Genomic DNA, 23561 nt, shown 5'->3' with positions numbered 1-23561 from the left:
TCTGTATTGACTTGACATCAGATCCAAATCTGCAGTGATTTACATTATCATTATTCACCGGGTAGGCCTATAATAGTCCGACAGGCGCTTTTTAAGTGAATAAGCCCTGTGTAGTTGGCGCCGGTGCGGTATGCAATCTAACCTCGAATTATGCGGAAAAGCAAGTTTCAACAACCTCTGTATTTCACTTCCTAGTGTAGAGTTTCATGCCATCCGCTCCGCTCAGCCAGTCCCAGACTGAAGACGCACCTGAAGAGTGCCACTAGTGGGCTTTGGGCTCAGCAAACAAAGAGAGATACTGGGACTTTTTGCTGTGGAAACTTTGTGAAGGACATTGAAGTTCACGTTCTTTCTTTTCTTTTTTCATCCCCTTCAATGCGAGGCATACCTCTGCGCTGAGGAGGCCACCTGTGCGGACTTGTCCGCACCCCGAGTAGGGGCGTGAAACCCAAGCAGACACACCTTTCCCTGTTTTTTTGGCTATTCGCCGCCCCAACCCAGTCTCTACCGCTCTCTGAAAGCGGAGGAATAACAGATCAGCTCGCTGAAATGTCCGCAAATGAAAGATCGACCCGAGCTTTCAGAGAGATCCTGCAGAAGCCTGGAAATGACGCCTGCGCAGACTGTGGCGCACCAGGTAGGTTGGGGGGGGGGGAAGAAAGTGGAAAGTCAGACTATGCGGGATCTATGATAACGTTGCTGATAAAGCCGTTTTTTAAAGTGCACCTTAATGTCTCCTTCGTTTTATGCTACAGTCACTACGGCATAGGATTAAATGCTTGCTTAGACCTTTAACATATTTCAAAGGGTTCCAGGCATGCTCGGCGCTGTTCTGACTGTAAGTGTAACAAGGTGAGTTAGGAACGGAGGGAGGAGTTTCCCTGAAGGTGTAGAAGATCGCAGCTGAAGCAGTGAAGCGATGTGGTGGAGCCAAGAGAAGAGAAGTTCAGCGCTGATCATGTCTCGACATGCAGTACAAGGGCCTGCACACACCCTTATCCACTCGAGCTCAGCAGTGGAGGGCTTCTTCGTGATCTTTTTTGTTTTAGTTGGTTATAGGTTTTTTAATAGAAACTATTTACACAATGGGGACATATGGGGAACTCCATTATAAAGAGGCCATATCTGTATATAAGATGTGTAGATAGTGGATAATTAATGATAATAATAACAATAGGTTTTCTTTTGGGCTGTTGTAATGGACTTTTCTTTGTTAAATATATTTTTAGGCTGATTATTTGTGCTAAGAAATGATCAGCAGACAATGTAGGTAAATAATTACCTCTGGCCTCTGCCTTTGGATGATGCAAATATAAAGGTATCTATGAGAAAACCAAGAGAAACTGAAGGCCTGTAAGGCCATCTTCCGTGATTGACAGATTATCTAGTCAGTGTGTGGAATGTGGAGCAGTAGTTTAGGTTATACAAGCTATCCATGTGTGAAGAAATAACCTGCTGTGGCAGTTAAAATGGCACAAAGTTATTTTTGCCCAAACATGCTGGCACTACATTTTGTATGTGTTACAGTATGCTGAGAGCCGTCATGCACAGCACATAATGTGTTTCAGTACATCAGAAGGAAAAAAACCAAAATAATCACTGAATGTATGCCCTGGAGACATGTAAGAGAGATAGTATCTCGCTTCCTAATCTTTGTATAGTGAAAAAAAAAAACTATTGAGAAGCCAGGCATGCATTGCTGGAGAGGAACTTCCTTGCTCAAAGACAGGTTTTACCGATTCCCAGCATCGGCTCTGGCTACGTTCAAGCATATTTACTATGTGTCCTCAGTTTTAGAGACTAAAGGGAATCCCTTTATGTTTCTGATGCCCCGTGCGCACGTGGGCTGGTTTCGTTTTACTCTGCTGTGTCTGCCCATTGTGAAACATTGCAAAAAATTAGGCATGAGTATTAACCAGCCAGGCACATTGTATTCCAATCTGCCTTCTATGGTTGGGAAATTAAACACTGCCCTCATTGCTCAGACATCTGTGATTTATACTGATAAGACCAAGCTTCCCTCGCGCTGGTTACTAGGAAATTCGAAAGGTTCTCAGAAAGATAAGACAGGTGTGGCCAGAGCAAAGAAAATGTTTCTCGTATCTTTGAGTTTAGAGGTGAGGCAGATAAATTGCCCTTATAGGTTTCAGGCTTGTCGCTTTGTACCATTTATCTGGTTGGAAGCTCAGAGATTTCAATATGCTTGCCGACATAAGGCTTGTATTGATTTGGACAAAATGCTTTCTCCTGTTTAGTGTGAGCCTTAAGTGTGAGGCATGTTGTAGTGATAACTGGTTTGTTATATGTTCAAATTTTCCAGCTGTCAGCTGTCTAGGTCTTGCAACAGGTGTTGGCTGATATTTGCAGTTTATGTCGCCTATTAAACATAGGCGACATAAACTCTGCCTAAATTTACAGTATTTAAAGAGCCAAATATGACTGTAAAACAATGTCTACAGTCTGGCACAAAAGAAAGGACTGTTTGGGTCTGTAAATTTTCTTTCCTAGCAAATTAAAGGTGGCAAATTCTATTTATTTATTTTTAATAGCTCACGTATTTAGATTTTCTTAATGATTAAGTTGAAGAGTGGCCACATTGAGATTACAAGTGGATGCTGACACAGGCTCTTGTAGCTAATAGCTGGCTGCTAGGCTTTACCTCTGCTAATCTGAGTCACTGAACTGAACCTTACATCTATATTTTGTGCTTTTTGATTTCTTTCTTTCTTTATTTGTCTGTTACTTAGGTAGATGTGTGTACCTGTGAAAAGCACACATATACTTAGAAGCTTGCTAATCAAGGTCTGCTAGCATTAGCTAACTTAGCGCCCCCAAATTAGATTATTTCTTGTCCCAAACCCCCCAAAAACTACATGGCAAGGCTAAAACACTAATACTGGGGCATCAAATGTCCATAGATTTTCAGGGTGACATCACAGTGGCTATGTTAATCTTTAAATTACTATTAAAATGTAGCAACGCACTGCTAGCTTGTGTTGGTACCTTGAAATATAGTCTGCACATTGGCATACTGAGAATCTCTGTCACAACAAAAATGAAAAGGAAGCCCCATCTTCTTATGCTATTAAGCAGTGATGCATTAAAAGTTGTTTGCTACGTTTAAATCTCAAGGAGATAAAACATAAATTATCAAGCTGGAAGAATGAAAATCATGTATGAAAACATTCCACAGAAGACAACTTAAAGACGTTAACCTGGATTTTTAAAATAAATTTTTTTTTAAATTTAGCTTTCAAAATGTAAGAATAATGTGCATTTTGGACTGGTTTGTTTTTTACTAGCCTTAAGGCTTCTATTCATTTTTCAGTAAATGTATTGGTTGGAAAAATTGACAGACAGCTAGTCAAGAAGTCATACAAGTCATTTAAAAAAGCCCATGCAGAAAACAAACAAAAGAGCAGTGATGCTGTGTGAATCCAGCTTATCAAATATAGACATACTGTCTCTTTTCTTATATCTGATGAAGCTTCAGATTCGGTCTGTTGTGTCTGACAAAGGTAGTGCCCTACCATACTGTAACTGTTCTCTCCATCTGTCTCTCTGCAGACCCTAATTGGGGCTCCTGCACCCTGGGAGTGTTCATCTGCCTGGCCTGCTCTGGAATTCACCGCAACATTCCTGACATCAGCAAGGTCAAGTCGCTGACCCTGTCCCGCTGGGAGGACCATGAGTTGGAGGTTCTTTTTACTTGTTTTTCTCCAGCCACGGCTGGTCAACCACCTGTTCTCAAGAAACGAAAGTTACCAAGTGGTTTCCTTATTCCTTATATGCTTAGACCAGAGCCTAATTATACATTATTTGTTGTTTTTTGTTTTGTACTCGTGTTTTTTTTTTCCCCCATGTATATCTCCATGTATCCTGAAACGATCTTAATAATGATACAGTGATTTTTGATCATACCAACCAAGATATCACCTTTTAAAATGAGCAATTGAGGGTTTTATTTACACTGTTTGTGCAGTTATTTGTAATCCTTAATGGAAACCAGTCATTTTTTTTGTCAGAGCTAGGTCGATGCCCATTGTGAAGTAAGGTGAACTTACCTGTGTAGTCTTTTTTCTTAGAGAAGCTTTGGCCTCCAGATCAGGTATGATGCCACAAGTCTTTGATGGGCTCACCTGTGGGCTTTTCACTTTGAGAAGAATCTAACATACACATTTCACAAACCTAGACGACCAAAAACCACATTTTTAAATAGACAAAAAATTAGCTTCAAGAGTTTTGCTTCAAAATGCTTTATTATAAATCACTATGATAAATCAGTCCTCGGGAATGTCAAAACACTGCATTCCTGCCCACAACATTTTTATACTGGATTCATGGAAATCAGATAATTAAGGATGTGGGTTCTCTGAACATCTTTATCTTAAAATAGTTGCCACATCTGTCATCTTCCCATAACTAAAATCGGTTCCCAGTAACATCAGTGAAGATTTATTCTAGGAATTCAATGCTTCTGCTGAGGAGATGAGAAAATGTGTCCTTTAGCCGTAAAACTGTCTATAGCTCTGCCAAGATGTCATTCATCCTCAAATAATATGTCTATGTCATGTATGTGTATGTATGTGTGTTTTCATAGTTCATGGCACAGAATGGCAATGAGCTCATGAAGAGCAAATATGAGGCCGCTGTTCCAGTCTATTACTACAAACCAACCCACAAGGACTGCCAGTGAGTAACCATAGTAACACATATATCACACTTACATAACTTATTTTGGACAGGTTTTTGGAAAAAATGTGCATGCAATGAGTTATTTTTTAGACCTAAGTGTGTTTTTTTTTTTCTTTAAAGAAAAATCTCCTGTTTTCCAGCCAAACTATAAGTATTAACTATAATTAATTAACTATAATTGACTAGAAGGGGAACACTGATATGCTCAAAACACTCGCCCGTGATTGGATGCAATAAACTTGATAATTACACAGTTTAAACGGTTCCTCCCAATAAATACTTTTACATGGAGCTGACTGTTTACATCCATGTTCTCATTTCCCTGCAAAGCTGACGTGTTGTTACGTTGCACTTTATCCCCACACGCTCAGCTTTGAAATCTTTCAGTGTAAAGTGAACAGCTATTCACTTCCTGTGGCTGAAATCTACAGGAGCTCTTGCAGGGCTCTAGAGTGCGACCAAATTGGTCGCATTTGCGACCAAATTTTTCAGTGGTGCGACTAAAAAAAATATTTGGTTGCACCTGTGCGACCAACTGTTCGGGTAGCAAAAAAAAAAAAAAAAAATCTGCAATCTTCCCTGTGGTCAACAACAGACACACATTTTGCCCCTATCGTGGACTAAACCAATCAGAGATAGTAAGGGGCGGGACCTCTCTCATTGGCCGTGGTCCAGTTGAAAGTGCAGGTGGAAGTGGGAGGTGAGTAGCTTGAATAAAGCGATATCAATTCATTAAATCCTGAATCGACTTTTAAATATAACTGTGTTTTGCCAGAAACGCCAGATTCTCAGATTAAAGCTCACAAAACCATTTCAACAACAACCAAACAGCAAATGAGAGCAGGTACACGGATTCCACACGAAGACGTAAACACAGAACGGACCCGGCGCATCAGAATCAGCTTTGTCTTTCTCGGGCGGCCCGTAGACGGACACGCTGTCGGAGCTTAGCGATTCTGATGCGTCCGGTCCGCGCTGTGATTACGTCTTTTTGCGCTGATTCTGAGCTGCAGGTTTTGTCTCTCTCCAACCAAAATTCACCGAGCCAGCAGCAAAAGAAGCAGCAAACTGCGCTTCACATTCGATCAATGTCGTCATGAATTTTGCTGTTTTGCTTCCACGACTATTAAAATCACACTTCATGCACAGCTAGCTCTCTCTCTATCTCTCTCTATACTTCAAGAACAGTTTCCTGTCTCCAATCTCTGTTTTCTGTATTATTCATTCGCTTATTACCCACCAGTCTACCGTTGTTTACAGCGCTGCTGTCTTTTTCTTTTCTTTTTTGAAGTAAGTTCAGTACTTAGCTTATGTATAAAACTCAGGCCAGATATTCAGCCTTTAGTTTGACCCTGTTGAGTCATTTTCCTGCGACATATAATATATATAATTGATTTATTTCTTGGACCGGTTGTAATTATCTAATCTAGCCTTTGCTCTGCAGTGATAATCCACAGGATACAGAGAATCCTAACAGCATTTATTTTTATTAGCATAGAATAAAAGTAGGTGGAGAGTCTAAATCCATTTGATCTGTTTCGGTGAATTGTGTAATTGTTTCAGTCAGCACTGCATCAATGTAATAAAGTTATTATGCAGGGTGGTAGTTGCATCAATACTTTTATTTACTTTTGGCTTTGTTATGTTTTTGTCGGCTTTCTGCTGTGAATCAGTTACTCTTGACCAAAATATTGCTCTGTCCTCAGCCTAACACAGACAATATCTCTTAAATAGGTGGTAAATTATTTCCACTCTTTTTGCTGCTATCTTTAAGACGCCTGCGTTTACATATGTTTTCTTCTGTGATTCTAATGTTACAGCGCTTAGTTCTTCATGGGTATCCTTTGACAGTGGGATCTTTGCAAATTCATTATGTCATTTAGAATATAGTGGAAGATAGCGGCTGGAGACCAATCTGTGACCAAATTACTGAAACTCTTGCAGTCTCCTTGCCTTTGAAATGTTGCTTTAAAGATGGAGTCCAAGTCTGAGACCACTCATAGTCAGTTGCTGTCGTCAAACTGACTTTGGTGGGTCAAGATGACGGTGAAACTGGAATAACATGGCAATAAAATGGAGTTAGTCTGCTAGTTTTTAAGTGAACTGGTCAACTTGGCACTTACATTCTGTTCGCAATTATTCTGCAATTAACTAAGAAAAAATGTGTTGCCTTCTGTTCGAATTCTGTTGGCATCTATATCTACAGTCAGTAGCGCTTTACAGGAGCCGGTATGGACTCGTCGTCAGTGGTTATCCACGGTCATGTGTGACTTTCTCAGCCACAGGCTGTGCCAGATTTAAGCTGGGCAAATTTATACATTTATAAACAAACACATGCAGCTAGTTTATTTAAATAATAACCAGATATCTGCCTAGGGAATTCTAAATTTGGTGCTCAAAATGGAGCCAAGTATTGCACCATTTTTCTTTCAAGTATAAATATGCAATGAGGCTGATGTCTCACATCCCATAGTCTAGGCAGGCACTGTGATGGGCTGATAGAGAGGAACAGCCACGCTCCTGAGTGAAACGCTAAACCATAAACTGGCCATCATTCACTGTGGCCCATGATGTTGTAAAACATGTTACAGAGCTATTGTCACATATTTGTTAGTTTTCAAACTCCAAATATCTGCTGTTGTAAATATAACACGATGTCCCATTCCCTATATCGAGATTACTCGAATGCTACACATATGAATTTAACCACCCCTAACATTTTGCAACATTTACACATTATTGTAGCACACTAACACAGACCCATTAATAGCTACAAACATATATTGTGTAATATGCGCCTTTTCAAGGGAATTGAAAGAAAGATGAATGTTGCTCTGTGTTTGCGTTGAGAAAAGATGGGGAGATGTTTTCATTATGTACTAATCTCTGTAAAAATGTGACTAAAAGCCTGAAATACTGGCATCTCTGCTCACTGTGGAAAGGAAAACAGGCTGTATTCTTGTATGCATCTTTTGTCAGGATTGTCCTCCTCCCTCAGACACAGCGTTAACTTCAAATTCAAATTCAAATTTTATTTGTCACGTACACAGTCATACACAGTACGATATGTAGTGAAATGCTTGGACAACTGCTCGTGACCTAAAGAAAAAAAAGGAAAAGGCTATGAATAAGGGTAAATTTAACTAGGAAGGAATAAAATATAAATTAAGGTTAAAAATGAAATAACTTCATTTCATTTCTGCTGTGTTTCAATAAACATTCTGGTATTATTGTTTTTGGAATATGTGGGGCTTGTGCCAAACAGATTATTACAGAGTAAAGGTTTTGGCACTGCGCTCACAACGTTGAGCCATCCAGGCGTGCCGATTGCACATCCTTTTTGATAACTCATTCTAATGCCAAATAAATAAACACTCCTAGTGGGAACTATCACACACATTATTGCTTTTATTGTTTTTAAATTAGATAGCAATTAATTGCAGACCTATCTGAGAGTGACTGTAATCAGTCTGAGACTGACTGAAACAGGCTGGAAATCAGGTGCCCTGTAACCACAAATGTTCGCTCAGTGGTTGAAGCCCTGCAGCCTCATGTTTTGGGCGCTCAGTTGGCAGCTGCAAGTACTCACAATCATTCCCAGCTGCGGAGGTTGCTGTCCTATTTTGACTCTGGTGTGACTGAAGCCTTCGATAGCTTTCTATGATTTATGAGTAAAATGATCCTCAATATTTGGCCTTAGCATTTTGCTAATGGAAAATGCTAACATTTTGCCGATAAACTTTTATGTATTCATTTGGAGATTTTTAGGATGCTTTAACCTGCTCAGTGTTGCTGTACATCTTAAAGTAGCATATGCAAGTTCTAATTGACACTGATGCAGTAAATTACAGTCAGACCAGGATTGATGTTTTCACTCAGGCGTGTGTCTGTTCATGTCTATCAGCCTAACGCAGCGGGTGCAATGCTACTTGCAAAGGCAATAATCTGCATGTAATTTCTGCAGGATATATAACTGCAGGATAGTTGCAATTTAACAAGCTGAAAGAAGATGCTGCCAGAGTCATCTTTCTAAAGACTTTAAATGTCACTGTTTAGGCATGCAGTTCACATAAAGTAGGAATATTAAAAAGGACTGTTTTGTGAGTCTCTCGTGTATCTGAATTGGTTTTCATTTTTGGTGTTGTGTTTACTGTTCACAAAATACACAGGACTATTAGTGTGCTTTTATTGCACAAGCACAAGCTTTGCAAGCGAGTTCTGTTTACACTTCATCTGTGTGCTCAGGGTGTTGAGGGAGCAGTGGATACGAGCAAAGTACCAAAGGAGGGAGTTCTCTGAGCCTGGAAACTTCACTTATGAAGAAAGTGAGTGCACAGGTGTATAATGACACAAACCGCCTCTGTGTTATAACAAATTCAAATTCATGATTGACCTTGTTGGCTTCCTGCAGGAATAAGAGATGGCATGTTGATGAAGAGAGGGCGGGACAACGGGCAGTTCCTCAGCAGACGATTTGTCCTTTCAGAGACGGAGGGGACTCTGAAGTATTTTACCAAATATGATGTAAGAATTTTTTATGACAAGGCTCTTGCAGGTACCAATTCCCATTCATAATACCACAACACAAATGCAGTATTTTGTTATACACACTCTTATTAATTATGTATACCTACCAAGAGAGAGCAAAATAAGTACTTGCACCCTCTGCTGCATTCAAGCGTGCTTAGACAAGCTTAACCAACAGTCTGTCCTCTCTGTCAGTGTGGCTGATTCACTAAGCTGTACACCACCCAAACCAATTAGGCCTTGAAGCACTGGGAGCACTTTGTTTGTCACAGTAAACCAGCTCAGGGGAAGAGGGAATAATATATTTTTTGGGGGGAAAGTAGGTGCCATGCTGAATATGCTATAGCAAACAATTAAAAAACAAATCTCATGCAGTGTGAGAAGTAGTAAAGGTAAAAGTGTCATTAGATTTCTTTTTAGATTTTCTATGCTGTTAGGTTGGTTGGAACTCAGGAAAAGCTTGAGGTATGCAAAATGTTCAGCTCCAACTGGCTGCTCCTCAGCCAGTTTCACATTTCTTGCTGATTTATCATGCTCAAGAGGCAAAACCCAAACCAAGTAGGGAAATTGTCATCAACTGTCAAATCTTTCATAAATAACCATAGCTGTATTTGTTCTTTGTGAAAGGCAAGGACAAAAGAACGGACATAGATTCGGCTTCTAAAGATGCCCATCTAAATTCAAGTCAGGGAAGATTAAAGCACAGCATCCACAAACATGTTTGCTGGGATTAGTGTCGGTCTTAGAGATGATGGTTATCAGTGATGCGGACCGATGTGTAGATAATAGCTTTGAATGCAGTGACACAACACAAAATACAGGCTTAGGGTGTGATGCCAATCAGATACTCACTGCATCAATATACATTTTTTCTGGTTAAGCAGTGATGAAAAAAAGTTATTATTTTTATTACCACACCTGTTCAAAACCGTAAAAGTGTGATTGTCCCAGAGAGAAATGTTTAGTCATTGAAGACCACAAAAGAAAATTGCAGGATTATTTCTTTTTGGAATCTCTGAGGCCTTTTCTATAAAACATGATTAAAAAGAGTGGATTTTCATGTGCTCTATATATTTATGATTTGAGATAGCAACACTTTTTTGTAGCACTTCACTCCCTGAATCCCAAATTAATTTCACTGTAGTAATTTATCAGAGTGTGTCCACAAGATGCATTAGGCATATTTTTACACATATAGCAGGAGCATGTAACAACAGCCTTGGTTAGAAAATCTTATATTTCAATTAATCATGTTAATTATTATGTTAAACAGCATAAAACATGTGGAAATAATAGGTCAAACAGCTCTAACCATGGCTTATTATGAGATCTATCTATCTATGCAAACTGCTGCATTTCATACAAATACACAGTCATTTCCCTCTTGTTTCCTGCAGGCTAAGGAGCCCAAAGCACTGATAAAGGTGGACAGCATCAATGCAACCTTCCAGCCAGAGAAGATAGGAAACACCAACGGCCTGCAGATTACTTACCTCAAAGACTACAGCACCCGAAATATGTTTGTCTACCATGACAATGGCAAGGTCTGCATTTCTGTAATCGCTGTTTTATAATCAATCGGCATGTAGTAAAAGTCCTAAGGAGAAATAGTGAGGAATTTTGCACTGAAGCAGTGTGAACCTCTCAGACTGAATGAATACAATACCTTTCTTACAGAAAATCTAAAGCTTTTTTGTGTATTCTTGACTGTCCACTAATTTAAACAGCAGAAGGTGGTATCGGATATTTGTCATCTGTCACAGAGACAGACGTGTTCGAAACTACCTGGCTCTTGTCATCGGGGGAGAGTCTCCAAACCTTTACAAAACCATCTGTACCAATTTGTGCAGGCTGACGGAATCCATTTGCAGATGACATTGAAGCACGGCATCCATTATTCTGTGTCACTCAGACCACATTGAAACATATGGAGCAGTTCAGAACTGCCATCAGGCCGAGGAGTTATTTGTAGCTGACTCGAGTCTCCTGCAAAATCACATCACTATCATAAAATCCCTTCTGATTTGGAAAGTCATTGTTCCAGTCTATACATAATATTGCACATTTTGGCATAAGAAAACTCATATATTACTCATATATATATTTATATCTGAAAACATATAAAAGATAAAAATTGAAAAAAATAATGATACAAAGTACAAAGAAGGAAAATCCACGTGGTAAACAGTGGCAAACAGGTAAATGCTAGTAAAACTGTCTTCAGTGTGCTTTCCTGAAGTGTTTTACTGATTTCTCTACAGCTATAAAACCTTATAGTGCTTTTATTCCTCATAATAACAAATGTACACATGTCACAACTATGTTTTAAATGGTAAATGGCCTGTATTTATATAGCGCTTTACTAGTCCCTAAGGACCCCAAAGCGCTTTACATATCCAGTCATCCACCCATTCACACACACATTCACACACACATTTTATATAACTCAGCTATTTCATTTGGGTTTTGGCTAACAGGTAGATTCACACAGCCAGTAGCTACCTACTAGCTATTATATATGCCAACTGTCGCTAAACTGAACTATTTGTGCTCAGTTGGTGTATTTTGGATAATTTTAATGCAGTTACAGTTATTGTACTAACAGACAGACATCTGTTCAGTTCAGCTAGAGGCTTTCATCTTTTTAGCATGTTGTAGCTTAGATTATATGCCAACAAGCCCAACTTCACTAATCCTCCAAACATTGCTGGTATTTAGTCTTCTTCGCCTATGTCCAAAGTGAAAGCAGAGCCATAGGTTTTAGGGGGGTTTTGTGGGGGTTTTTTTTTCTTTAGAAATAGTTCAGTCATAACATGGTATATCATCTTTAGGTTAAAACTAGCTAGGTAACCACCTGCTAGCTTCTTACTGCCAGAGTTAGCATTGGACCCAGAAATTGTTGATGACATTAGACTTAACAAATGGATAGGTGCTAACAAAGCTTGCAAGCATTAGCTAAACACTTGCCCCTCACACTCTGCTTCAGACTTGTTCACTTTTGACTCAACACATCAAAAAGGCAAAATCTCAAAGTAGAGGCTTCAAAACTGGATTTGACAAACCATTTCATGTCATAATGAGGGCGATAATCATCCTATAGTCAGTGAGGTTAACATTTTTGGCTTTAACTGTTCCTGGATTTTCCTATAATTTGGTCCAAAAAATAAAAAATGTACCTCCTCTTTTCTAAATGACAACGACAAGAAAAATAGAGTAAGAACTAAATACTGTCTTTTTTATCCTATAACCTTTCAGGAGATTGTAGACTGGTTTAATTCAATTCGTGCTGTTCAGCTTCACTATCTAAAGGTGGCCTTTCCCGGGGCAACCGATGCTGAGGTAAACACACACATGCACGCCCACCTACCTTAAAATAAATATTTACATTGTTTTTAGGTTTCTTTTAATAGGCAGGCTCATGAATATTATGTCTGAAGTGTAGAACTCCATTACACTAAAACAATAATATTCTTATAATATTCTTTATTTTTAATCCCATTGTTTTTTCTTTTTGCTTGTTGCTCTTAGCTGGTACCCAGACTTACCCGAAACTTTATCAAGGAAGGATATATGGAAAAGACAGGTCCCAGGGCAAGTAAACATTTATGGATTCATACCTCTTTTTGCTTTATTTAGCCTTTCCATTTCCTTCTATTTCTCAATGCAGCCACTGACCCTTACAGTGGCAGTCTCAAACACACGGGGATATTTTCCACAAGTCAAAAAATGTAGATTTAGAGATACTGAAAAAAAACCTTACAATTCATTAAAAAAAAACAAGAACAACAAAAGAATAAAAGCAGATTTTGCTAAATATACTTAAAAATAAGGAAGAGCTGTATACTTGGTGTTGGTGGTGTCTGCTGTTTCTTATTTTTTTAACCACATGCTTGCAGTTTTTGTCTCAACAGTGGGTCAATAGACCCGGTTAATAATCTACATTAAATCCACTGTACTTTACTTGTTAATAGCTCTCACGTAGGTAGTAGGAACTGTGCTTTATACCATTACATCAGCCTACAAATTATATACATTTCTCTGAGCCATAATCAGCAAGCCTGCCATTTTGCCAGAGATACAGACAAGGTTATGTAGACGCCCTAATGCATCTGTCTCTGCAATAGCGAGAATACTCTCAGTCCCACCTCCTCACATAGGAAGGTTTGGGAAGCACTCCTTATGGTCATAATGTCACACTCTGATGACCAAGTGTGGGACTTCCCTAAATCTGTCTTTAAAATGGCTTCAGATTTGTCATTGCTATCCAGCCATCATTTATTGCTGATAACCAGACCTCTCCTGGAATCTAGAGAAAGCATGTGATTATGTGCTATGAAGGTCCCAAGAGAGGAACTTCTACTGCATGAGGAAGTCAGGAGTAGCGGAGAGATTTGTTAGGCTGGTGCAGGACATGTGTGAGGACAGCACAGGACAGTAGGAGTGACAGATGGGTTAAAGGTAGGAGTGGGATTACATCAGGGATATTCTCTGAGCCCCTTCGTGTTTGCAGTAATGATGGATAGGTTGACAAATCAGGCCAGGTAGGAGTCCACGTGGACTATAATGTTTGTGAGAGTAGAGAGCAAGTCGAAGACAGCCTGAAGAGGTGGAGGTATGTGCAGGAGACAGAATGAATAAAAAAAGACATTATTAGTGTGACAGATGAGGGTGATGGAGATAGGGTGAGACGGAGGGAGGTGATTTGTTGTGGTGAATCAGGAAACGACCTCCTCTGGAGCTATGCATACATCTTAACACAGAGGCAGGCTCGGTAAAAATCCTATTTACAGCCGGCAAATGTCAGGTGGTGTTCTTTTAGTAGTCATGTAGTAATGATGCAACTGTAGTGCCTAGATGGTTACCACTTTAAAACAAGAGTTTCAGTTTAAATAATCTAGAAGAGATCTCTATTATAGATAACTTCTTAATGTGGCAATTCTGATGTTACCTATAAAGGGAAAAATGTTAAAATCCCTTATTTATTGAATTTAGCAAAATAAATACCTCAGCCAAATTTGAGTACTAAACCAGGATCGAGACAAACTTTCTGTTCAACAAGTCAGACACAGTTCCTTCCTTTAAATCTTCAGTGATCCCAGCTCTCACTCTCCCATCGTTAATTGAATAGGAGCTGGGATAATAGGCTAACGAGCTGAGCCGTCAGCGCGTCTGCCTTTCACCTCTGCCTAACAGGCTGAGTGGCAGCTGAGAGCACCTACTTGCATCTGTGCGACAGGGAATGAAGGGCTTCCAGCTGAGGCTGGACTAAATTCCCAGGTGTCAAATGCACACATGAAACACAGACGTGCAAAGAGGGGATTTGTACACAGGCACGTACTCACACACGGTTGCACAGACAGGAAGCTGTTGTCACACAGAGGAATCATTCAGACACAAGTACCTGCACAGGAAACAGCAACCTGATCCTCCGCGAAACGAGCGACTCTGCATTCAGAGGCATGCAAACGCAGACACTCGGTTTAATCTTGGTCTGTTGGGCTGAGAGATGAAAGAAGGCACCAACTTGCTGCGTTGGGCTGATTTACTAGATGTCATAATTCATTTCCTTCCTTGTGGAAGGAGTCGGCTTGCAAAATGAGAAGGGAACAGTCAGTTGTTCAGCACAATGACAATATCAAACACTTTTACGAGCACAGTTTGGCAGCAGTCGGGGACCTGAGCGTCCTGATTATTTGAAAAGAGCTCAAGCTGCTTGTGCACTTCAGTAAACTCTCCAAAGGTGCCGTGCTTCGCTTTTCTTCGATAGCTGCTTTCACAGTGGATTTGAAAATGCAGCACTCGTGTAAAGTTTCAGCCGTGACAAGTTTTCAAATTAAACATGAGTGCTATGAGAGAAGTGCGATAAACATTCAGATGGGAGTTGTCAAGAGGAAACCTGTTTGACAATGTTAAGTGCCTAACAATAAGGAATGCTTTCATATCACCGTTGAAATCTTGAGATCAGCTTTAACGCACATTCATGGCTAAATCACAGATACGAAAGCAGGCTACACCCCTCATTCATGAAAAGTAAAATACCCTGCACAGTTGGGATAAAAACAGTCATTGCATGCTCTTACGGTTTCCATCAATTTTCAGTATTTAAATGTTGTATTTGATACAAATTTGTTTACAGCTGACATGATTCGTCTCCAATGAGTAACAGCTCCATTTTTATATATTGCATATCATAGACTATTGGTCGGACTAAATTTGAAGACCTTGTTTTGAAGTGTCGGAACTTACAGTCTTGCAAGACTACACAAACGGGACAGACTCACTTTTCTTATTTAAAAGCACAATGCTGCATTGTATCTTTGTGCAGTCTTTCTCAGTCTTTGTCTGTCTTACTCACTCGTCTGCCTCTTTGTCTACATAGCAAACAGAAGGTTTCAAGAAACGCTGGTTTACACTGGACCAAAGGCGGCTCATGTACTTCAAAGATCCACTGGTATGTCTTCTTTACAAAGACCTGCACACATCTGAAAGACTGCTGTATTTTAGGCATGTGGTTGGTTCACTCTGACCACAAATTGTGGAGCACAGAGGTGCCTTGATGCAGCCTGGAATGTGCTACACTGACACTTCTACACACAACGCTGTGTGCAGACACCCTATTTTATCAGATAGCTGATGTTGAGTAATGCTGAGATGTTGTTTGAGAAAATCCTGAATGATTACAGACAATTTTATTATCATACAGACTTGGCCAAAGACCTTAAGAGGGGGTAGCTCAGATTGCCCAAGTCTGAGTTAAAAACATTAGATAACCAAAGCAGATTATCTAAGTGTTGCTGGTGACGCAATAGTTCAGTGGAAAGGTGTAATAATTATAGACGTATAGAAGTTCCTGAATTGTCCAACTTACCCCAAGAGAGACAAGGAAATCTAGAAGATGAAAGAAAGAGGAAGTCTAGTGATAATCTTGTGTGTGTGTAGGTGTGTGTGTGTGTGTGTGTGTGTGTGTGTGTGTGTGTGTGTGTGTGTGTGTGTGTGTGTGTGTGTGTGAGCTTTGCAAAACATGGTAGTTTTAAACCACCATATTTTACAAGCTCAAACTTTGACACAAGATCACACATTTCAAACACTTTTTAAGTAAAAATGCTAATTTTCCTCAGCCTCAGTTCAAGTGCTTTGAACTGAGGCTGAAATGATTTGCTGCTTTTTAGTTCAGGTGCTTTAGAGCCATCGTGATGTTAAATCCCATAACAAAGCATCTGAAACAGGGTCAGCTTCATTTCAGAAAACTTCTGGTGATGGCTTGGGGTTCCTAAAGTGGCTAAGATATGCAAATTAACTGAATGTCTTGCAGTTGAAAGATGCACATTTTACTCCCTTGGCCTCTACCACATGCTTTCCTTAAAGCATTATGCCGTAATTCAAAGGCTGTATTTGTGTGAATGCAAAGCTTTAAAAACAAAAGCGAAGCAAAATGCCCGTTCTTAGATAGGTGATGAGGAAAAAATAAGATGATGAAGAAAAGAAAACATGCAGATAATAATGAGCTTTTATTTTGAAGAGAAAAAAGAGGAAATAAACTAAATTTGAAATATTCTTCCAATTTTGCATTTTCACATAACAAACATTGCCACTTTATCACTGTTGCTCCCAAAACGAATCACTGAAACCTACAACACAAACACTTGAAAGTGACCAGGTGTAAATATAATCATTGTTTTACACTTTATATTGTTACTGTGGGGCAAATGCTTGGTTACACAGTATTACAAACCGTTTCGATTTGGAATCATAATAACATACTAAAATAAATAATTTGGTTTATAGGATAGCAGATTATTGTCCTATAGTACTGTGCAAAATCTTTAGTAACTTCACATTTCTTTATATATTATCTTGAGTAATAGTTCTCCGGCTTTCTGAGGGTGTTTCATAGCATGTCTTTGAACTTTTCACTCATTTTCAGGCCAGTCTTTGTACCTGACCATCAGAGTCTTACATTTGAATCATTCAAGCATAAAAAAGGCCTAACTCATAGGATGAACTAACTTTGTGTCCACTCATTATAGAGAACCACATTTCTTCAGTCACTTTTACCTGTCACATAAACACAAGATTTTTTCCAATTTCTTTAACTGAACCCATAAAAAAGCCACAGATAACACAGTTTGACAAGCATGATATTGTACTTTTGCACTAAGAGTTGTTAGGTGTAAACACGACATATCTCAACCGGGTGTGCAGTGTGTCCTTAAAGAAATTGAGGAAACCTGACAAAAGACGAAGCGGCAAGCTACAGTAGATGAACAGCATCTGAAAGTCATGTTGTTCAGGAATAGCAAGAAAACAAGATCTGATGCAGGACCTGAAACATGCATCTGGCCTTTCAGCTGAACCATCTACTTTTTGATGAAGCCTCAATAAAACTGGTCACAGTGTAAATGAGGCTATCAAGAAGGCATTCTTTGGCACAATGCACAAAGGAACACTATTAGTCATTGACTGGTCTCCTCGCAGAGTCTGGTTCTCAACACTGAGGCAATGTGGAATCGCCTCATCAGATAACAGAACAAAAAGCAGTGAAAATAAAGATATTACAATAAAGCTTTGAGAATTCTTAAGAGACTTCAGGCTGTTAATGAATAGAAATATTGACTTTCAAGCTTGTTAGAATAGTAGAAACTCTGTTTTTGCCTTAAATACTGTATTTCAATGTATGTTTGTGCACATTTTAAAAAAAAATGCTGCACCTACTTCCCAAAGAAATAAGGGGTGTATTTCTTAATCAACACTCTCATATACATGATGACAAGTCTATACAGCTGACTTCTTTTTCTCTTATTCTCTACGTGAAGGATGCCTTTGCCAAAGGTGAAGTTTTCCTTGGGAACAAGAACTATGGTTACAGTGCCTCCTCCGGCTTGCCTGCTGGCACCCACTGCAATGGTGCCTTTGAATATGGTATCACCATACAAACACCTGACCGCTGCTTTCTGTTTACTTGCGAGACAGAAAGTGACCAGCAGGACTGGCTGAAGCACTTCAATGATATCATGAGTGCTCAGATGTCCCCACAGGAATATACAAGTAAGACTTTTATATTCTAAGTAAGACTAAAATTCTATTTATTGCTTTTTCTTTTTTTGCAAATGGCTTTTCATGTTATTTAAATGATCGTTATTAATTACAGCACCAACTACAGTTTGTCTGTAACAAACACCATGTTTTAGCATATGGTGCTCAAAAGTGCACGTGGGATTGGGATAGATTAGGTTGATAATCAATTTTGTAATTATAGATCTTCAGTCATATCTGTGGCCATGTATCTTGGACATTCGGTGAAGTAATGGAGCTGCGCTGTCAAATCATTATCACTTGATGGAGAGTTGGATCAGGCGATGAGGGAAGATGCTAGACAGGCGTGGTTTACCCAAACGTATAGTGAGTTTGAGCTGGGAGCTAAAACAGAGGCCACAGTTCGTGAAATCTTCAATTCCCACCTAACAAAACGTTAGCTTTCTGAGGGAGACTGGGGACACTAAGTATGAGCGGACCAAATCTGCACCACCATTGCTAAGTCAATGTAATGTAGCTTTGCAGTGGGTAATGGGACTGAACAGAAACCTGTATGCAGATGGACACCAATCTTGTCCACCTAACAAGATTTGTGCTGAATTAATTAAGGCTCTAGGTGTTGTGGGCCTGTCTTAAGTTGACATGTCTCTGAAATGTGTTTGGGGCTGTGGCTCTGGATTGGCAGACTGGGGGTGATGGCTCTCCTTTTTGAGAAGGGTAACCAGAGGGTTGCATGGATCACACTTCTCAGCCTTCCAAAGAAGGCCTATGCCAGACTGCTCGAGAAGGACTTAGATCTAGAGAAAGCATTTGATCACAGCCTCAGGATCTCATCTTTACCATTTGAGGATGATGTGTTTATGTTGGTTTCATTATGTGGCTTCATCAGCTTACACTAGGGCAATTTTCAGCCGTGTGTACAGTGGCAGGAATGGGAATTACCACCTTTAAGCCCAAGGGTACAGTTCTCACCTGGAAAAGGGTGGAGTACCCACTCAAAGTCTGAGATGAGTTACTTGTCCAAGTGGAAGTACTCCAGGCCAAATTCACATGTGAAGGGAGAGTGGACTGACAGAGAGATTGGTGCAGGATCAGCAATGATGCAAAGGTTGTAATCTGTTATGGTGAAGAAAGAGGTGAAAGCAATTTACCAGTTGATCTATGTTCAACCATGGCCACAATCTTTGTGTAGTGATTGAATGAATGAGACTGCATATAAAAGCTGTGGAAATTAGTTTCCTGTGAAGGTTGGCTGGACTCAACCTCAGAGATGGGATGATGAGTTAAGTCATGCAAGAGAGAATTCTTCTCTTCTACATCTAAAGCATAGGTGTCAAACTCTGGCCTGCGGGCCAAATTTGGCCTGCAGCCTAATTACATTTGGCCCGCGAAGCCATACCAAATTACTATTAGAGCTGGCCTACTGGTATTATACAGCTAATATATATATATTGTTTAGTATTATGCTTTGCTTGTTCCATATTCAGTTTTTCAGCAAAACTTATTTGAGTCCATAAGAAAAGATTCATTCTTATATCTGGAGGAAGATTTTTTTTTCAATAAATATTAATGTTAGCTCGCGACTTTGTTCCATTTTGAATTTTGGCCCACTGTTTATTTGAGTTTGACACCCCTGATCTAAAGGATGTGGACTGGTTTGGGTATTTGACTAGGAAGCCTCATGGATGCCTCCTGAACAAGGTGCTTCAGGCATCTTCATCCATGCATGGATGAATGCATGGATGGATGGATAGATGGACAGCGACGGGTCCCTCAAAAACACCTGCCAAATCGTACATACTTATTTTGTTAAAGGTACATTGCTATAGCCTTTGTTCAATTTCTGTGTTAATTTGACTGTTAACATGCTTTTCCTTGATGCTTGAATGCTTCCCAGACACTCATAAAAAGAGTAGACTAATTATTTTGCATCCCTTTTACATCTCAGTTTTAGAAACAGTTTTCAGGTAAGCTTATTGGTTTGTATCATTTTTCTAAATCAACTTTGTATTTGAATAAACATGGTGGCCAAATTTTTTTTAACTTTTCTGGTCCGAAATTATTGTTCCAGTCTGCCACATCAGACTTTTTGGCATTATTTGCTAGTGTTTGATTTTACAGCTTGAGAAGGACCAAGCCTTCATTTTAAGAAATTGTGTTTTCTTTACATAAATTGTGTAAAGAAGGTAAAAAACAAAATCCTCAGAAATATTAGTATTAGTAAAAAAGCTTTGTGCATATCACAGATACTCTAGCATTTCATTTATGAAAGTTTCAAACACACTAGTTAGTGTACTCATTTCCACAAATGTATCCTTCTAGTTTATGGATACACATACATGGGTATTTTTTTTTAAAAACAGTGATTTTCCGCTTTGTTTTTGAAAATATCTCCATGCATACAAAAGTACAAAAAGCAGCATCAGGCACAACCAAGAAAAACCAAAGTATAATACAATAATACAATATAATAAAATATATAATACAACATGGTGCACTGTCTGATGTCAACAAGTTTTTATAAAGTTTTGAGTGACTTCTCATTTATATATTGATGAAAGGCCAAAGTGTGTAGAAAAAGCTGAATTTTCCTTAAAGTCCAAAGTTTGTATGTTAACATTAGTAGTCTAATAAGTAGATGTGTTGTCGTGTTAACTGACTGACAGTAATAATAACTGCATATTTACTGTGTTCTTGGGGCACGTGTTAGCATACATGCTAATTAGCGCTGAACATAAAGTACATCATGGCAGTTTACATATGTCAACAACTCAAAGTTTTAATGACAATACCAACAAAAACCAGTCATACAAATTGACTGGTCTTTATGGGTTAACTGAACATCTTCTTTCCTAACTTTGGACTTTCTTTTTTTTTTAAGTGGAGGCCACATTCAGGCATAAGCACTGATGGATCAGAAGCCTGAAGAACCACCTCCCCTCTCAGTTCATGACCAGTGCGACAAAAGACCTGCTTCGCTTCTGCGTCACGGACCTGGAGTCTCAGCTTCTTTGTTACTGTGGTCACACTGGAGCTTACTTCATAATTCAAATGGGATGACAGGATATTAAGAATGCAAATAAGAGAAAGTAATGACTGATAAGACCATTGTATTGTCAATGATATTAGCTTTTATTGGTGAAAGTGGTAAGATAAAATTACTTACGGTTCAACCAAATTTGTAATATTTTTATTTTTTTAACTTACAAATGCATTCTTTGGGCTCATGGTCATGGTGGCCACTGCCCATATAAAATACTATGTAAACAAAATAATACTATCCATTGTTTCTCGTGGACCTGTGGTATGCTATGTAAATACTGCTGTACAAAATAGGGACAGTAGAATTAAACGTATGTCAAACATATATTCTAACAAAAAACACTTTCAAAGTTAGAAGTATTTGCTTTGGTCCTCTTGTATTAAGTATAATGTGTTGTAATGATTGGGTAACACTAATGAGGTGCAGGTAGTCAAATGTGCCTGTTTTCACTAAAGACATTTTGACATGTCACAGTGAGAAAATCACAGGTGAAAATTATACAGTTAATGACACCTGAATTTCATTTTCTGACTTGGTTTGTTCAGTTACTGCTTGGTGCTTTTGGTACTGTGATAATTCCAAATGTCTGCTGTGAAAAAAGACATAGTCAAACAGGAACATATCATTTATCATCCAGTTACTGTGGGTACAATCAAACTGAGGTATGTGTAGGGTTTTTTGTTTTTTGTAATTTTATTCTTTTAATTAAAAGCAATATAACGTACTTAGGCATTTCTTTAATCATCTATTCTGCAAGCAAAGCAAACACAAATGTATATATTTTTAAAGTCGTCTGTCAAAGATCTGTTGGAAAGACAGTAAAGCAGGTTTGCAGAAAAGCTGTTAACACAACAAAACCTTGGATGGTGTAACAGCTCCTTCATGTGGCATAAAGTGCATATATATTCAAATCTTTTTTTAAAATAGACAAGAATGCCATTAAGTTATTTTGTCTACATTGTCATCAGTGTCAAAAAACCCCCAAATCAGACATTTGAGTTGACATTTTTTCTTTTTTCGCTTCCTTCATCTGGTTAAAAGGTACTCGTCTATGTTGATATGTGCATTTTTAAGCATATGCTTGACTATGGCTGCCATAGAATATGAAATTGTTGCTGACCATGAATAAAAGAAATGTTTAAAATGTTGTCAAATGATCTCCGCATAGATTTGTGTGTCTTTATTTAACCATTAAACTGTTTTAATTATGTCTGCAGTGACGTGTTAGAGCTTAACACCATCACTTTCTTCAAATATTTCACTAAGGATGAGGTACTTATGAGTAAAAGTAAAATAAATAAGTGTAAAAATAATGTGATGCAAGTTTTGAAAAAATAGATGACTTTTACATTTAAGCATTAGGCTAAACATTGATGAGGTTTGGTTACTGTGTAACTACACCCTCACTACACAGACTGGAGGTTGAGGCCCACGACGAATACCACATGAATCTATAGGTCCCTGCTATTTTTTCACCGTGGTGAGAAGGAGGGAGCACTGAGGAGAGACGGGAGGAGAGAAGTGCAACCCTGCAACTTCAAAGACACAGCACAGCAGTATCAAAACTTGGAGATAAGGGTGGGCTCAATTTTCAGGGAGAAACTGAAGCTTCATCTGTCACCAAGTGGATCCGCAGAGGTCTGGAAGAGCTATGCAGAAAAAATATGGATGACTTGGATAAAACAAAGGATATCTTAAAGCTCTGTATGTCAATCCACATTAGGACAGAAACATAGAAGACCAAAAACACGGAGAATGTGAATGGATGTACTAAAGCTGCTGAGTGAATCTTTCTTTGCACAAGCAAAGCAACTTTTATTTTTAAGAGCCACACAGCACTCTATGCTAATATAGGAGAAAGGATTATTTTTTTGCCCTGCTGTGGAGACTGCTCTGGAGGTGTCAGCCAGTTAAGCCTTCTCAAGCACATCTTAGCACAGGAGGGACTTTCTATCAGGGACTTTGAGCACAGTTTGTCCAGCTAAAAGGCAGTGCTGCTCCCCACTGCTCTTAAATGACCCAGCTTGGATCTGCTTAAGTTCTACGCCCAACTAAAAACATCTCTTAAGTCTGGGGTGTTCATATGACTTAAATCTTTGCTGGAGTCTTTATTGATCACGAACTTATTTGGGAATAAGCACTACAAGTTGGAAGGAACTGTGTTGAATGTTTCATTTTAACAGAAATATTTGACTGTAATGTCCACTGGCATCTTCTTTCTGCAGTTCACCTCACACTGTAATGTTTCCACAGAGATGAAACC

General features: G+C 39.0%; 1 protein-coding gene across 1 annotated transcript; it reads left to right on the top strand.

Moving 5' to 3' along the window:
• The first annotated feature begins 217 nt into the window (after positions 1–217).
• On the top strand, positions 218–22455 carry zgc:92360 (arf-GAP with dual PH domain-containing protein 1). The gene is made up of 11 exons (XM_004571289.4): positions 218–637; positions 3568–3698; positions 4601–4692; positions 8941–9020; positions 9107–9219; positions 10620–10766; positions 12478–12561; positions 12751–12813; positions 15602–15673; positions 18036–18267; positions 21137–22455. Exons 1-11 carry the CDS (start codon positions 550–552, stop codon positions 21163–21165), a joined length of 1131 nt encoding a protein of 376 aa, XP_004571346.1. The 5' UTR covers positions 218–549; the 3' UTR covers positions 21166–22455.
• The last annotated feature ends 1106 nt before the right edge of the window (positions 22456–23561 follow it).

The sequence above is a fragment of the Maylandia zebra genome, linkage group LG6, assembly GCF_041146795.1.
Source record: "Maylandia zebra isolate NMK-2024a linkage group LG6, Mzebra_GT3a, whole genome shotgun sequence".
In the NCBI taxonomy this organism is placed as follows: domain Eukaryota; kingdom Metazoa; phylum Chordata; class Actinopteri; order Cichliformes; family Cichlidae; genus Maylandia; species Maylandia zebra.
This window is presented reverse-complemented; position numbering and strand designations above follow the sequence as displayed.

What these genes read in the sequence shown, in the direction of transcription:
- zgc:92360 (XM_004571289.4), top strand. Translation starts at nt 550, where the DNA reads ATGTCCGCAAATGAAAGATCGACCCGAGCTTTCAGAGAGATCCTGCAG. An exon ending in AAACTTCACTTATGAAGAAA is followed by an intron (nt 9,021 to 9,106) that starts GTGAGTGCACAG and finishes GGCTTCCTGCAG; the next exon opens with GAATAAGAGATGGCATGTTG. An exon ending in TGGAAAAGACAGGTCCCAGG is followed by an intron (nt 12,814 to 15,601) that starts GCAAGTAAACAT and finishes TTGTCTACATAG; the next exon opens with CAAACAGAAGGTTTCAAGAA.